Below are 17,905 nucleotides of genomic sequence, written 5' to 3' on the forward strand. Positions count from 1 at the left end.
ACATGTTAAAACAAGCTTATTTTAAAACATAATAAATTAAACAAATCAGATTTCTGCTGGATATACAGGGATATACATTTAATAAATAATAATCTGTGCTATTTTTGGTTGAAAAAAAGAGGTGCTGGTACTGTCACCAAAAAAAGATGCTGATCTGCTTTCCTTCTCTCCTGTTGCTGCTGGCGAGGGGTTCTGGGACAGGAAAGAGGCCATTTCATCTGTTTGCCCACCCACCTCCTAGCTAGCCAGGACTCTGTTGCTAATTCCAGAGGAGGAGATTAGAAACCTCCATGGCTAACTGACTTGCATCCAGCCCACAAATCAGCTAAGAAGGTTGCCGCAGTGCAGACCTTTCGGGGTCTCCGTGAGGGCATCACCTTCATTAATTTTGTGCCGTTGAATGTATTGTATAGGAGAAAGCGAGTGTGTGCTTTTGCTAGGCAGAGAGTGAGAGTCTGGGTTGCCATGTTTTTTTGTGTTTTAAAGTTACCCAATATACCACTCGGTGTGCCAGTATAAAGGATGGCCCTACTTAGGTGGGAGATGGGGAGGGAGCGGTGACGTGCTGTTCGTATGACATTAGATTGCCCAAGTGGGTGAAGGAGTTGTACCTTATGTTTGATGCTGCTATGTATTTTTGTAGACCAGACATTTGCTCCTTAATCATTGGTTGGCTGGAGATTAGTTAGGGTTGGTGGGAATGTGTGTGTGTAGCTTCTATCTCAGTTATTTTTAGTTACTACCAATGCTGTTTTGTGGCGTTTGTTACATATATATTTATTTTTATCCATAATGTTTGTTTAAGAGAACACTTTATTTTTCTGCTAATTATGCTGCTTTGAATGTGTCTTTTATAGTTGACTTTTGTAATGTTTTTTTAAAATATTTTGTGATGTTTTGTTTGATGCTTTCGTCTAGGTTGTAAACTGCTTTACGTTTCCCCCCCCCAAAAAATATAAAGCAGTACAGAAATGACAATAATAATAATCACCCTGATAATAATAAATGCTAAGTGACTCTGGGGGATTTTTTTGCCCAGGTCAGGAGGGCCTAGAGAAGATAAGACAGGAAGAGCTTCATTCTCAGCAGGTGCTGTTTCATGCACCTCTCTTCTTTGTTGGAGGGCAGGTCCCAAAGGTGGTCTGAAGGCACATGATGCTGCAACTCTGCTGAAGTGAAGTGGGTCTGAGTGTTTCTTTTTATACACTGCATTTCTATTTCACCCTCCCTCCAAGGAGCTCAGGGTGGTGTACATGGTCTACCCCCATCCCCGCCATTTTATCCTCACAACAATCCTGTGAGGTAGGTTAGGCTGAGAGATAGTGACTAGCCCAAGATTTCCCACTGAACTTCATGGCTGAGTGGAGATTTGAACCTGGGTCTCTGTGATCCTAGTCTGACACTGTAACCATTATACCACACTGCCTCTCCAGTATAGTCAGTGCATGGATTCAGCTTTAAATGCGAACTGAATTGAATTTCTCCCCCATCTCTCGTCCCTATAAAGGTATTGCCCAACTGTGGGTTTTGGAGTTTTTCCTCAAGGACAAACATGGATATATTTGCTTTTTATGCATTCAGTCTGAGGGGCTTACACGGTATCTCACTTAAGCTATTTATTGCTATTACCCCTTTGTTATTCATTCACACATGCTACTGCTGAGCCAAGGAATTTGAATGCAGGTGAGCCATGGCTCAGATTAAATCCCTCTGGCAGACACTGGGAAGATTTTAGTTATTTAGAGAAAAACTTGTGCAAGGTTTGGATTTCCTATTTGTGCAATAGAGGCCTTTTCAGCCAAGGGTAGAAGAAGCCCAGATTCGTGGATTACTCGTGAAGGAATCTTGATATCGAAGCAAATGGCAAGCCAAATAAATCAACGAGGGATTCTTGGCGCTTCCGGAGAGAGAGCATAATCTCCGGTCTGGCTGTACTTTCCCCCAGTGCTGTTCCTCTGGCTGGTAAACGATGATGGGCTGGCCTGAAAAAAACAAAAGTCAAGGCTGTTTTCCGGGGATGGACCTGAGGAAAGAGATCTCATGAAGCTGATTGTCACCGGGAGGTTGCATAAGGGAGAGCAATGACATCAAAGGGGCTGTGAAGCAACTGTGTCTCTGGAAGCAGAGAGAGAGAGAGAGAGAGAGAGTCCTCTTTGAGAATAACTCCAGACAATACTCCAGGCAGCCACTGCTTTCTTTGGAAAGGACCACACGACCCTTGGAGCTCAGCCTTGAAAGGTGATCTTCATGGCTAATCAAACGGACTACACCGAAGCCCTGCACAAAAACCCGGGGGTCTTTCAGAGGTTCCCGTTGAGGCTGGTCCATGGGATCCCTCTGATGGAACCCATTGCTCAACAATGGGCTCCTGTTGAAAATTTCCAAGCGCGACCAGATGACTTGCTCATATCAACTTACCCCAAAGCAGGTGAGACACCAGCGGGGGGGGGGGCTGTAGGGAATTGGTACTGTTGGGCTGCAGGAAGAAAAGCAGAAAAGAAGGGGGAAGCCACACCAATCTCAGACTCTCTCCTCACCCCCCTCCTGAAATAAGGGGACAAACCTCTAAAGGTGTGGAATCTCCCCCAAAAGGAAACAAGAAACGGCTGATGTAGAGATGGACAAATCTGTCCGTTTTGGTTCTCTCACTTTCTCGTTTTTCCAATCTGAAATTCAGTTCTCCACATTTCCACAGCAATTTGCAATTAAAAAAAAAATTCATGAAAAATTGTTTGTGTTTTTGTGATCATTTCTCCTAGTATACACATTTTTGTGTATTTAGGAATTTTCCCTAATCAAATGCATTTTTGCATGTTATTTTCAATAACAGATGCATTTGTATGCACACTCCCCCCAATATTTGCATGTTTGCACACATTGGTTGGAGGACTGCATTGTAAAATTTGGAGAAGTCTGAGTTTTGAAGGACAGCTGTGTTTCAGTTTGCATATTGGGTTGAGAAGTATGCGTTATATAGTTTCTCATTAAAATGTAAACGAAATTGAATTTCTCCAACATCCCTAATGACTGCTGTCTCTAACAAAGTGTGTATTGTTCTCAAAACACTCTGGGCATATTAGGAAACTGGGACAGAGGGAGGGTAGAATTTTCTCCAGCAGTATTTGAGGTATGTCCCCTTAGGTTGGTTGGGTTTGTTTGGTTTGCTGTAGGGTTGTTTAGTCGTTTGCAAATGTGTGTGAATATTTCTGGAGCTTGGTAGAAAACTTACTAGCTTGCGCCTCTGTTTTTGAAAAGACAGAATTGTGGGTTAGCTACAGCCAGCCTTACAGAGTTTCATAAATACGTGTTTTGGCAGAGGAAATAGCTTTAGTTCATAGTCCCTCCCCCCCCCAAAAAAACTCTTTTCATTGTCCATGTTTTTTGTTTGTTTTGACTCACTGTAAGCCGTTAGGGCCTTAGGAGCCCTCAGAGCTCAAAGGAAGGATATTAAATATCTTGAACAAATGAATAACAGGATTGTTGTTATTTTGAGCCTCTCCAGACTGGTGTTTTATTGCGGGTATATTCTTCAACATTATTATTATTATCTAAAATTTATTAGATGCCTATCTGGCAGGTAAGACCTGTCACTCTAGGCGACGTACAATAAAATACATATCGAAATACAAATTACAGCATACTAAAACAAATTACAGCATATAAGTAAAACAAAAACAACATAAAAATCAGAATGAAATTATGACAGCCAGTCCACAGCCTACACTGAATGGCTATAACAGAATATCCCCACCAACTTAATCAAAAAGCCAGGTTTTCAGCTGCTTCCGAAAACACAAAAGTGATGGAGCTAGGCGAATGGCCACTGGCAGGGTATTCCAAAGTAGGGGAGCCGCAATAGAAAAAGCTTTAGACCTAGTGCCGGCTAGTTTAGCCACTCTAATTGAGGGAACCAGGAACATGTTCTTGACACAATAATTGTGCATTAGGAGTGGATTTATTCCGCTTTCATTTGTTCTGTGATGCTTCCCCAGGGCTACCGCATTATTGCTGTCTGAAGGGGCTATAGCGCAACAAAAGCGGGACAAAAATAAACCAGAACATTTGTGGTATAAAAAGTTACAGGGTTTCAGCAGGAAGTTATGGGATGTGAACTGATTGGAAATGAAGCAGAATGACTGCCCCAAAACATTTGCAGGCACAAACAGTATCAAAAGCCGGATCCTGTATGATCATACTGGTAGTATCAGGAGCAGAAATCGTGATGAGTGTGCAATAAAAATAACATCTTTAGGGGCTCTTAGTTGTACTTGTTCAAAAAAACACAAAAAACAAAGGAGAGTCATGGGGGGCCATGACACGGATGGGGAACCTAGGCTGTGGCCCTCCAGATGTCGCTGGACCCTTACTTGAATTGGATCAGGCCAGCAGGGCCAATGGTTAGTGCTGTGGACAGGCATAGCGAAAGAGAGGGAGAGGAAATGTGAGCAAATACTTTGACATGTATTTTAACTCAGCCGGGCCAGTCTTACCATTAGGCAAGCCACCCCAGTAAGCTAATTTGGGGTGTCACGAAGGAATAGCCCATTGTTAGTTATTTAATTTATTATTATTGAATTTTTAGTATTAGGGAGGGGGGATGGAGGTGCTTATAGGATGCATTTATCTTTGCACTGTCGGTGACAAAATAATTTGGCTGACCTTGGGTACGATTTGCTTTCACTTGGGGCAAGGGGTGTCATTTGCTGCGACACCTCAGTCAGCAGAATGCCTTGGGCTAGCACTGAGCATGGTTGCCACTGGGAATGATGGCAGTTCAAAGTGCCATAGCTCAGTGGCAGAGCATTTGATATGGATGCAAGAGGTCTCCAGTTCAATTCCTGGCATCTCCAGGTAGGACTGGGAAAGTCTCCCTGTCTGAAACCCCAGAAGGTTTGGGTCATTGCAAGCCATTGCTGACATTATTGAGCTAAACGGACCAATGGTTTGACTCAGTGTAAGGCATCTTCCAATGTTCCTGTGTTCCTAATTGGACTGTGGCCAGTTTGCTAGGTGAAAAGGTGGCCGCCTCAATTGTTGGCTATATCTGGTCTCTCTTCCTCTGAGCTTTCAGGTACCACATGGGTTCAAGAGATTGTTGACCTGATCCGTGCCTGCGGCGATGTGGAAAAAGCTCAGCGAGCCCCCACGTACATCCGGATCCCATTTCTAGAAATCTGCTCTCCACCCCCTGTGCCTTCAGGTGAGCAGAGAGAGCCCAGGCACCCAGCTCCACTTGTACAACCCCACAGGTGCTGGACTAATTATTTTATCCCCTTCTCTGATTCTTCCTTAGGGGTTGATATGCTGGTAGATGCCCCGTCTCCTCGTGTGATCAAAACCCACCTGCCCTTCCAGCTTGTTCCTAAAAGTTTTTGGGAGAAGAATTGCAAAGTGCGTGGTGCCTGCCCCATCCCTTTCTCCCATCCCTGTCCTACTCTTCAGTCCTGACCCACAGCCTCATATCATTCTCTCTTTTGGCCTCTTACAGGTGATCTATGTTGCCCGAAATGCCAAGGACAACCTAGTCTCCTATTTCTTCTTTGACCAGTTCAATTTGACACAGCCAGAACCAGGGCCATGGGATGCTTACGTTAAGAAATTCATGGAGGGCAAAGGTCAGTTCTAGGACATGGCCTCATCTTGACTAGCCAATCCTTGTTGGGCACTGGGGTAGATACAGAAGATGCCAGGAATCAGGATTCTCTGTCCATGGTGGGGGGCTGTCTAATGAGTTAGAACAGCAGCCTTCAGATATTCTGAGATCTATCCTGAACCTCAACACTACTGCGATCCACTTGTTATCAGGGTGTTGCAATGATCCACCTGTGGGGCCTGACTCACCAGTCAAGTTAGAGGGAAAGTATGCAGGAATTCCTAGATTTTGTAGGTTCATGAGGCAGGATTCAAGAAAAAAGCATCTCTGATTAAGTGGGGAACAAATTATAGAAAACCTGCAGATGGCAGTTTTTGGAAGAGGCATTCCCCTTCACTCGCACACAATAATGCCTCTTCTAAGATGCTACTTGCTGCAACATAACATCAGCCGTCTTTTCTTTTTTTTAAAAAAGGCAGTTTTTTTCCTCTTCAAAACTATTAATATCATCTGTGTGTTTAGGCAGATTTAATCAATTAAGACTCCAATTCTATACACCACGGACAGGGAACATTCTCCAAATGCTGCTGAGCTACAGCTTCCCTCATCTCTGACCATTGGCCATGCTGGCTGGGGCTGATGGGAGCTGGAGTCCAACAACATCTGAAGGGCCACAGGTTCTCCAACCCTGCTATATACACTTACCTGGAAAAAAGCCCCATTGTCCACAGGGGGGGTTCTTTCTTCTATGTAAACATGCATAGGATTGCACTGTAGGATTGCATTTGATTAACAGTTTCCTTTAGCCAGGCAACGGCATTCTTGTTCCATCTTATCTCACTTATCCCTTAGTTGCCTGGGGCTCTTGGTATGACCATGTCCGGCGTTACTGGGATGAGAGAGGAAATCATCGTATCCTGTATCTCTTCTATGAGGACATGAAAGAGGTGGGTTGGGTGGGGAATCCCTACTGTTGCAGTGCCTTAGGGACTGTCCAGAAATGAATGTCTCACTTTACCCAATGTGGTGTAGAGAGAGCCAATGTGGTGTAGTGGTTAAGGTGTTGGACTCCGACCTGGGAGACCAGGGTTCAAATCCCCACACAGCCATGAAACTCACTGGGTGGCCTTGGGCCAGTCACTGCCTCTCAGCCCCTTAGGAAGGCAATGGTAAACCACCTCTGAATACCACTTACCATGAAAACCCTATTCATACGGTCGCCATAAGCCGGAATCGACTTGAAGGCAGTCTATTTCCATTTTTCATTCTCCTTGGTGCATCTTGTACAGAATAATGTAAGCAAAAAGGCAGGTCCCTGCCCCGAGGAGGATATAATCTCAATTTCTACAGGAGGCAAAATAACAGAGGAAAGTGTGAAAGAATGGAAAGAGGCAATGTGAGGAGAAATATGAAGAGATGCTAGTCTGTATGTTTGACCTTGATTTCTGGGGTGGAAAAGCTTTGGGCTGTACAGATCCTGTTGGACCCCAACTCTCACTAGTCCTAGCTGGCATGGCCAATGGTCAGAGATGATGGTAGTCATAGTCAGTGGATGTCCGATGTCAGTGGGGCAGTGAATCCGGTCCAGGTTTTAGTCCAAACATCCAAATTCTTGAAAGTCCTTCAACGTTCAGACTAAAACACAGACTGGATTCACTGCCCCATTGACATCGGAGCCACTAGCCTCCACTGACTGTAGTCCAGCAACACTGATTGTAGTCCAGCAACACAAATTCTGCCCTCCTCCTTTATTTCACACTTAAAAGACAGGCCTGGCCACTGTCAACAACATCCTTATTGGTCTGCAGAAAATTGCATGTTGTGTGGGGCTAGCTTTGAAAAAACATTGAAACGTCATTCAAAATGCAGCAGGTAAAGTAATAACTTGGGCGAGTCTTTTGGAGCATATTACTTTGAGCTTCAGTTTCTTTTCAGGCCCCATTCAAATGTTGTGGTCTTTAAGGCCCTAACCAGATTTGGGGCAGGATATCTTCCAAACTGTTTCCACCCATATATACCTATCTGAGTATTTGGATTGACATTGGAGCCCTTATCCTCAAGGGACAGCAGGCAGGATCAGGTCACATCCAAACCATATATATAAAGCACATTTAAAGCACATGGCTTCCTCCAAAGAAGTCTAGGAACTGTAGTTTACCTCTCACAAAGCTACAAGTTCCAGCACTCTTAACAAACCCCAGTTCCCAGGATTCTTTGGGGGACACCATGTGCTTTAAATATATGGTGTGGAATCTGTGGATGTGACCTCATTATTTCTTGGTAGCAGCATCGCAACTGTGATGCTTTGAGGGAAGCCAGACTGGCCCCACTAAGTGGGCAATGACACTTCCAGACAGGTGATGATTGTGTGATGATCAGTCTTCCTCATTCATGCAAAGCTTTCACTGCGTCACAGTGCCATTGCAATCAAAATACCAGCCCATATTTTCCCCTTATTTAATAAAGACTTGATTTTTGCTGGGGCAAATCCTTTTTTTAATGTTGTCATTTGTGATGTCTGAACAACTTGTTTGTTATAATAAGTTCTTTCTAGAAGTACCCCAAACCAGGAGTCTCTCTGGCACAACATTTGTGGGGGTCTTGTTTGGTGATGGTAGTTCTATATCCAGTTGTTATGTTTGCTGGCTTCGAGGGCCCTGCTGTACGAATGATCATTAGTGTTTTAAAATGAACTGTTAGCCCCCATGTGAGGTCTTCTTAAGACAAAAAGGTGGGTGGAATATAAATATTTTATTCAATAAAAATTCATTTGGGAACTTAAAGCCTTATTTGACACCCCCCTGTTGTAATTTGTTGTACACAGCTTTGAAGAGTGGTCAACTGAAAGGTGGGGACTATACCTTGGAAATAAATAAAATATAATCGATTACTCTCATTTGCTAAAGTACATCCCAAACATCATGACACAGATAGAGTGACATGATCCTATCATAAGAACATAAGAACGTAAGAAGAGCCTGCTGGATCAGGCCAGTGGCCCATCTAATCCAGCATCCTGTTCTCACAGTGGCCAACCAGGTGCCTGGGGGAAGCCCGCAAGCAGGACCCGAGTGCAAGAACACTCTCCCCTCCTGGGGCTTCCGGCAACTGGTTTTCAGAAGCATGCTGCCTCTGACTAGGGTGGCACAGCACAGCCATCATGGCTAGTAGCCATTGATAGCCCTGTCCTCCATGAATTTGTCTAATCTTCTTTTAAAGCCGTCCAAGCTGGTGGCCATTACTGCATCTTGTGGGAGCAAATTCCATAGTTTAACTATGCGCTGAGTAAAGAAGTACTTCCTTTTGTCTGTCCTGAATCTTCCAACATTCAGCTTCTTTGAATGTCCACGAGTTCTAGTATTATGAGAGAGGGAGAAGAACTTTTCTCTATCCACTTTCTCAATGCCATGCATAATTTTATACACTTCTATCATGTCTCCTCTGACCCGCCTTTTCTCTAAACTAAAAAGCCCCAAATGCTGCAACCTTTCCTCGTAAGGGAGTCGCTCCATCCCCTTGATCATTCTGGTTGCCCTCTTCTGAACCTTTTCCATCTCTATAATATCCTTTTTGAGATGAGGCGACCAGAACTGTACACAGTATTCCAAATGCGGCCGCACCATAGATTTATACAACGGCATTATGATATTGGCTGTTTTATTTTCAATACCTTTCCTAATTATCGCTAGCATGGAATTTGCCTTTTTCACAGCTGCCGCACACTGGGTCGACATTTTCATCGTGCTGTCCACTACAACCCCGAGGTCTCTCTCCTGGTCGGTCACCGCCAGTTCAGACCCCATGAGCGTGTATGTGAAATTAAGATTTTTTGCTCCAATATGCATAATTTTACACTTGTTTATATTGAATTGCATTTGCCATTTTTCTGCCCATTTACTCAGTCTGGAGAGGTCTTTTTGGAGCTCTTCGCAATCCCTTTTTGTTTTAACAACCCTGAACAATTTAGTGTCGTCAGCAAACTTGGCCACTTCACTGCTGACTCCTAATTCTAGGTCATTAATGAACAAGTTGAAAAGTACAGGTCCCAATACCGATCCTTGAGGGACTCCACTTTCTACAGCCCTCCATTGGGAGAACTGTCCGTTGATTCCTACTCTCTGCTTTCTGCTTCTTAACCAATTTCTTATCCACAAGAGGACCTCTCCTCCTATTCCATGACTGCTAAGCTTCCTCAGAAGCCTTTGGTGAGGTACCTTGTCAAATGCTTTTTGAAAGTCTAAGTACACTATGTCCACTGGATCACCTCTATCTATATGCTTGTTGACACTCTCAAAAAATTCTAATAGGTTACTGAGACAGGACTTTCCCTTGCAGAAGCCATGCTGGCTCTGCTTCAGCAAGGCTTGTTCTTCTATGTGCTTAGTTAATCTAGCTTTAATAATACTTTCTACCAGTTTTCCAGGGACAGAAGTTAAGCTAACTGGCCTGTAATTTCCGGGATCCCCTCTGGATCCCTTTTTGAAGATTGGCGTTACATTTGCCACTTTCCAGTCCTCAGGCACGGAGGAGGACCCAAGGGACAAGTTACATATTTTAGTTAGCAGATCAGCAATTTCACCTTTGAGTTCTTTGAGAACTCTCGGGTGGATGCCATCCGGGCCCGGTGAACATATCCTATGTGCGTTTTTAATTTCTGCAACGTGTATGTGTGTATAACACAATCCCTAATCCTTACATTGGTCACATTATTAAAATGAGGACAAATATATTCTCCTGTCCTTCATAGCAGCAACAGAAAAGTCACGCAGTACATAATTAGCAGGGTGCATCTTTGTAATGTGCACTCTCTGAGTACTGAGTTGCAGTTTCTTTTTTAAAATCCAGCAATCCAACATTGCCTTTCCCTTCCCTGTCTAGAATTCACAATATCGGTGCACAGTTTGATGTGTGGCTGTGCCTCTTGGAGCAAAGCAGAGCTTTTCTTGTTGTGTACTGCTCTTTTTCCATGTGGAAACTAGCTATTATTTACACAGGCAACAATGGAATGTGCTGGCTCAGCGGGGGGGAGGGGGGACAGTTTGTGCAAGAATATAGGCCCACAAAATGTTTGTTTACCCAGGCATTTCATGGCTGAAAGACACTGTTCTTGGCAACCCTGAGATCAGTGGTTGAGATAATGTTTGTAACTGTTTTTAGAATCTTTTGACTATTTTTAGAATGTTTTTATTAATTCATTTTTTGATGTATTTGCCACCCTGGGCTCCTTTGGTAGGAGGGGTGGGACATGATTGATTGATTGTTACATTTATCCCCGGCACCCGCCTTTCTTTCATCATGGAACCCATACATGTGGTTCTCAGGTGGTCTCCCATCCAGGCACTGACCAGACCCAAACCTGCTTAGCTTCAGCAAGGTGGTGGCGTCATGTGCCTTCAGACCATAGTCTGGGACTAAACTGAATAAATACATACTTAATAATAATTTTAAACATTTCCTGGTAGTTCTAATCAGATGTTTCCACCCCTCCCCCAGTAGATAGACAATATTTCTGTATTGCACAATGACAACAGTATGTACTTAAGATAGTGCTAGGAGGACTGAAAAACTATATGCTTCACCTTTCCCTATTTATCAGGATAGTCTCTACTGCTGGTATCTGTTCCTGGTCAGTCATTGACCCTATTTTTTGCCTTTTGTGGGTGAGTTGTTGATACTTTTTTTACTGCAAGTTGCTAGATTCATCCTTCTTCAGGATCTAGGGTGAGCATGCACAGCATACAGTGAAAGCACATGACTCCCCTCCCCCAGGAATCCTGGGAAATGTAGTTTGTTAAGTGTGCTGGGAACTGCAGCTCTATTCCCAGGATTCTTTGGGGGGGGGGAAGCCATGTGCTTTAAATGTGCATACTGAAAAATTCAGAGAAATGTGCATTACAAAGGATAGCTGCATATCAGTTTGCTTATTGTTTCAGAAAGTGCACATTAGGTAGATGTGCATTATAATAAGAACTGAACCAATTTCTCTCCCATCAATAGAAATAATATGAGTCTCTCAGCATGTGCAGAGTACATATTCCTCGCAGAGGTTGCCTTCAGATCTGAAATTAAATGCTGCTGCCTCCAGGCCAAGGCTGTGTAATAGACAACTTGAAAAACATAAATTCAAGAGAGAACTGCATGTGATTCAAAGGAATTTTAAGAGATGTGGACACAAGTACAGAAATGTAGAAGCGACTCAAAGGCCATCTAGTTTCATTTCCTGGTGTAGAACCAGCCACCCACGGGTTCCTGCACTCTCTCAGGAAACTCATAAACATCATGGAGAAATTGCACAGGAGAAATTCCAGGCAGATTACACTCCAGAACTGCTAAGTTGTGTGCCCTCTCTCTCACCCATGCCCACCTGTATGTCTCCACCAGGACTTGGCCCGTGAAGTCCACCGTGTGAAGGATTTCCTGGAGGTTGACCTGCCTGAGGACATTGTTGAGAAGATTGTCCATCACACATCATTCCAGACCATGAAGAACAATCCAATGGCGAATTACGAGACCATACCCAGCAACATCTTTGACAAGACAAAAGGCAATTTTATGAGGAAAGGTGAATAAGTGATGTTGATCTGGGGGTCACATGCCAATAGTGGGTGGGGCTAGGGGCAAAAAATGGGGGGAGCAATGGATGTCACTTTTACCCTTGAGCTGGAGACTACATTCAATTATGTAAAAGTCAGAGGTTTTGACAAACCCTGGGGAGGGGAGGGACCCTGAGGGCTGTCGTAGGGCCAGACAGAGAGGCCTGGAGGATTGCACTTGGCTACCAGGATCTAAGGTTCCCTACTCTTATCCTAGAGGATGCTGGCGACAGAGAGCAAAGGAGGACTTTCTTTTGTAAAAAGAAAGAAAAAGAAAGGAATGGGGAGTCATCTCAGAACCTAAGTTATGAGAGAGTATCCCCTCTTCCCAAGTGGTAACATAGTGAAGCTTGCAACCACAGAGCAAGGGTCTTCTTGATAAGGGAATCTTCTGTTTTTCCTTCTGCATTTCCTCAGGTGAAGTTGGCGACTGGAAGAATTATTTCACCGTGGCTCAGAGGGAGGAGTTTGATGCAGATTACCAGCGGAAGATGGAAGGAACAACCCTGCATTTCCGGGATATATTATAGACTCAGAAATTGGGCCCCCTTGGGAATTTTTCTGTCGAGGCACACCACATCTTTTTATAATAAGTGTAGGCACTGTTGACAATGTTGTGGATGCTGTGTGCATGACTGCATGTGTAATCAGTCCTGAGATGAGTTGTTGGACCCCATAACCCATCAGCCCCAGCCAGCATAACCAATGGTCAAAAATTATCATAGCTCAGTAACAAATGGAGGGCCATAGGTTCCACATCCCTGTGCTAGTGGGACTGTAGTCCCTCCTACTCCATTACAGCCAACAACGTTGAAAGCAGGGTAGGCCTCTATAAAGGAGAAGGGTTGCCTGAAGCTGAACTTTTGCCTTGGGTCAGAACCCTAACACTGCTCGGGCCATCCCTGGAAACAGAAAAGGGACATGCCCCCAGTACCTTCCGCTGCATCACATGCAAGATAACGCCACAGTGCCTGCACTCCATCAGCCCAATGGCAGAGGCAAGGGGGATGGAGAAGACAGATATGCATATCTTTTACGCTACCCTTGGCTCCTTTGGGAGGAAGGTGGGATATACATTCAATAAATGAATAAATATTAGGGGCAGATCTCAAGTTCTGCCAGAGTAGTGGGGCTTCCATCAAATCCTAAAGCCCTAGACAGGGATGGAAGGATCTGTCAATTTCGGCTCTTTCCATTTCTCATTTTTTCCTCTCTCAGTTCAGTTCAGTTGTCCACATTTCCACAGCAATTTGCAATTTGTAAAACAAAACAGTTCCTCATGAAAATTCATCGGAATGTAGTGTGAAACTTTCCTAATGATCACATTTTATGCAGTTTTGACTAATGCATGCATTTTTGCAAGCAATTTCTCCTAATATCATGCATTTTTGGTTGTTATTTTCACAAGTACATTCTGATGCATACTTTCCCCTAATAGGGGCATTTTATAATCACTATTTGGTTGCAGAGGTACATTGCAAAATTCAGAAAAGTGCACATTTCGAAGGATGGCTGTGTTTCCGTTCTCATATTGTTTCAGAAAGTGTGACTTTGAGAGATTTGCCTTTAAATGCAAACTGAATCAAATTTCTCCCTCATCCCTCGCCCTAGAACCTGTAGCTTTTGTCTTGAGTATAGGATTGCACCCTAAATTTCTTTACAGGACCTGTTCCAATGCCTTTCAGAGCAGCCTGGTCTGCAGACATTATTCACTTGCTAATTTCTGAAGATCAAGCTGCTGTTAAAGGGACAGGAGCAATTTAAGCTGGGATGTTTTTTCTCGTTGATTGCCAACCCTAAACATAGTGCAAAGGGGAAAGAAAAAGAAGAAGAAGAATATAGACAATTCCAGATCTAAACTTGTTGCTGTCGAATCTCAGTATGATTTGCAAACTGACATCAGACTCTTCTTTACCTTAGACAATCCAAATGTATAAACAAAAAAGAATCAGTCAGTCAGTAAGGTTATCAGATCTTCATATTAAAATACATAAAACACAATAAACTTCAGCTACTGTAACAAGCAGAATTTCAACCATAAGCTTGGTAGTAACAGCCAGCAAACTCCTGGGTAAATAGGTGGATCTCTAGCAGCTGCCAAAATTTCATTAAAGTTGCACCCTGCTGTAAAGTTATACACTGGCCGTTTTTGGACATATTGCTAAACAATGGCTGCTTAGCGCAACATGAATGAGCCTGGCCTCCTTCTGGGTTCACACATTCCCCCCTCCCTTCTCTTCCTCTAGCATGGCAAGGAAGAGGCTTTCAGACACTTTCTTTTCCTATTTTGTATTAACTATGGCTTCTTGTTTTGTCTGAACAGGGGATTGCGATGTAATGTTAACTCTGGCCAGTTTCAAAACAAGGTGTTTTCAAACTTTTTTACGCTAACCATGATTAGTGTTAACCATGATCTCCAGTTCAGAAGAAATAAGTAGCTGCAGTTAACAAAAACCTAAAGGAAAATCTTCCAAAAGTCTCCTCTAGGCCATGCAGGAGGAGGAAGGAGGAGGATGTGAGCCCAGGAATCTAGGCCTATTCACGTATTCTCTAAGCCATTCTTCAGCATTGTGTCCAAATGTAGTCATACACATCCAGTTTTACAGGATAAAAGGAAAGTGAACACAATTATGATACACAACCAAGACATGTTCTTTAAAGTTCCAGTAGTATTCAGTAGTATGGATTTTTCCCCTTAAAATGCACTGTGAAGCCTGAAATATCACCTTACCCCTTATATACCTAGTCATTCACTGAGCTCTGCAGGTGAGGGCCTCCTGCAGATACCACCTCATCAGGAGGCCTGTTCTGCACAACATAGGAAGCAAACCTTTAGTGTTGTGGCACCTGCCCTTTGGAATTCCCTCCCCTTAAATATTAGAAAGGTGCCTGACGTCTTTTCAGTGCCTACTGAAGGTCTTCCTCTTTCAACAAGCCTTTTAAGGAGAGACCTTATCCCAGTCTGCATCTGTGTTTGCATGTGCCTTCTGGTAAGTGGCAGCACTGCTGCAAGGCTATTGTTGCAAGTGCCCCTCATCAGACGATCACATTCTGATCACATTATTATCTGTCCGTTTCAGGAACTATTGCAGTTCATATGTTATGGCCCTGATCTCTCTCTCTCTCTCTCTCTCTCACACACACACACACACACACACACACACACACACACACACACAGAGATTTTTTAAAAACCTCCTAATGTATTTAACAGAGCTTGGAAAAGTTACTTTTTTAAACTACAACTCCCATCAGCCCCAGCCAGCATGGCCACTGGATTGGGCTGATGGGAGTTGTGGTTCAAAAAAGTAACTTTTCCAAGCTCTGGTATTCCCTCCCCTTGTTATCCCAGAGACCAGATGTTCATTTTCAACGGTGGATATACTGCCACACGGAGGCACCGTTTCCCCAAATTATTTCTAGCAGCTCCTGAATAGCAGCCAATACATCACAATGGATCGGACTGAGTAATTTGACCAAGTTCATACAATACGTCTGTGGCAGATTAAGGGCTCGTCCATACGACTGTATAATCTGTAATGTAATTGCTTTATGTCCTCATTAATTCACCGTCATCGATATGACGTTGCAGACTAGTAGTATTAGAAATAATCCCGAAAAACCGATAAGCTTTCCTAAACTGATAATCAGTCGCATTAACGTCCGTGGGCTTGGATGCAATGCTGTGGACTGCTGTGGACTTTCCTGCAATAGGCAGTCCATAGGCGTTCCTCCGTCATATGCCAAGACCCTTCTCCTTCCCCCCACCCTCTGCCCACACCTTCTCCTTCTTCCTTACAGTACTTCCTCCTTCCGGCTTCTGTAACTGTATCGCATTGGTTTTTAAACAAAATCTATTTTGTGGTCAAAAGTAAAATCAAATGTTTAATGAATAATATTTCCACAAAAGCTATTTTGCGGTATTACACAGCCAATTCATTGAAAACACGGAGTTTAGAGAAGGTTTTTAACTGAGCTTCCTTGGGCTGATAGGGGGAATGGGGGGAAAGGAGGGGTCTGTGTTTCAAGATGGGTCAGGTGGGCAGCCAACATCGCCATGGAGCCTGGGTGCCCATTGTGGTGCCTCCCTGTCCTGTGGCGTGATTCAGTCAGGATGCACTAAGGACAGTCTGCCCTGGTTGACAGTTGCACCAGGAACAAGGGGTGGTGGCCCCCATGGCACCTGCCCACATGAGGGGGAGGGGCGGAGAGCTGGCAAGGGGAGGAAGGGGCAGCGGTCATCTCCCTCGACCCTGGGATGCGGTGAGAGCTGCTGCCTGGTGGCTGTAACACCTGCCGCCGTACGAGGGTGGCACTGCCACAGTGGAAATGCTCCTGACGGGGGCCATGGCCGTCCAGTCGCTGGTCCCCTCCTGGAGCCCCCCTCCCCGCAAGGGGGCAGGAGGAGGGATGGGATCTGCCAAGGAAGGGGAGATCAGCTTATCTCCCTCCAGGCAGTCAGATCTCTCTCTGTGTGTGTGTGTGTGCGTGAGTGAGTGCACGCACTATAAGTTGTGTTCTTTTCCTCCCAGCCTGAAACTTTAAAAATGTGGAAATGGGAGCAATCAGCAGCTGCCATCCTTAGTGTACATTATGTTACATGTAACAACCCAGATGTTTATTTTACTTGCACCTGGGGGGGCATTAACATTGCCCTTTTGCACATTCACAAACCTGTGCATACTTGGGAATTAAAAACAAGATATACATTTCTGCGCTTTTCCAAAAAAGTGCGTGAAAATCTAATGACCGTTATGGACCAATCACTGAAAAGGGGTAGACTCAGGGGAGCGGCCAATGAACCCCCCCCCAAAAAGCCCACATGTATGGATGCTCGATGATCACGTTGTCACGATAATCCAACCAGAAACTGGATACGTATGGATCTCGAGGCAATCAACCAACTATGGAAAACGCGGACTTTGCTGTTAGGTATGGATGGGCCCTAAGAATGGGATCCCAGTGTTTTTTGTCCTATTCAGTAGAGCACAAGGCCTACAAAATATTTGTAGTGGGCTTCCTCAGTATAGCTGAAGCATTGCTTTCCTATAATTATATAGAAGCAGAATTAAAATGGAACTTCCAGCCAGGTATTAACATAGTATGATATTAACTAGCAGTGCCTTCCTCTTGGCCAAGATCCTTCTCTAATTACAAGTAAGGTCCGTTCAGCAAAAGGCACCTGGCAGCTTCAAGCAAAAGTTTATTACTGGGAGCCTTAGCCTACTGCTTCCTATTGAACCCAGCTGGTAGCCTCTCCCCATGTCTCTTTCTGGCTCCTTGAAGTGGGGAGGGAAGCCTGAGTCTTTAGTTACTGATTTCTTTTCATTCTTTTATTGTGTTAAATAATTACATGGCTGGATAAGTTCCAGTGAAAGTACCCAGGAGTATAGAGTTTGTTGTTGTGATCTGAACCACCACAGGACACTGAACATGGGAGACATACTTTGCGTCATTACTGCATAGTAAGGCAAAGATCAAACTGTGTCATGACTCTTTACCAAGGTACATGCTTTAGGGCAGGGGTGGCCAAACTTCAGGCTTGTTGGATCTACCTAGATCAATCATTGAGAACCTCTGGCCCTCCAGATGTTGCTGGACCACAAAACCCATCATCTCTGACCATTGGCCATGCTGACTGGGGCTTGATGGGAATTGGAGCTCAAGAACATTTGGAGGGCCACAGGTTGCTTATCCCTTACTTAGATATACTCTATGT

At 44.2% G+C, this 17,905-nt stretch overlaps 1 protein-coding gene across 2 annotated transcripts; it reads left to right on the forward strand.

Moving 5' to 3' along the window:
• The first annotated feature begins 1,696 nt into the window (after positions 1-1,696).
• Positions 1,697-16,082, forward strand: LOC133366580 (sulfotransferase 1B1-like). Of its 2 annotated transcripts, XM_061589829.1 has the most exons (7): positions 1,718-2,428; positions 5,072-5,200; positions 5,294-5,391; positions 5,489-5,615; positions 6,446-6,540; positions 11,975-12,155; positions 12,604-16,082. In XM_061589829.1, the coding sequence occupies exons 1-7, from the start codon at positions 2,248-2,250 to the stop codon at positions 12,714-12,716; spliced, it is 924 nt and encodes a 307-aa protein (XP_061445813.1). In that variant the 5' UTR covers positions 1,718-2,247; the 3' UTR covers positions 12,717-16,082. The 2 variants fall into 2 exon arrangements, with proteins under 2 accessions (XP_061445812.1, XP_061445813.1); XM_061589828.1 differs by having other exon boundaries at positions 1,697-2,428; positions 5,072-5,391.
• The last annotated feature ends 1,823 nt before the right edge of the window (positions 16,083-17,905 follow it).

Source organism: Rhineura floridana, chromosome 11, assembly GCF_030035675.1.
Source record: "Rhineura floridana isolate rRhiFlo1 chromosome 11, rRhiFlo1.hap2, whole genome shotgun sequence".
Classification (NCBI taxonomy): Eukaryota; Metazoa; Chordata; class Lepidosauria; order Squamata; family Rhineuridae; genus Rhineura; species Rhineura floridana.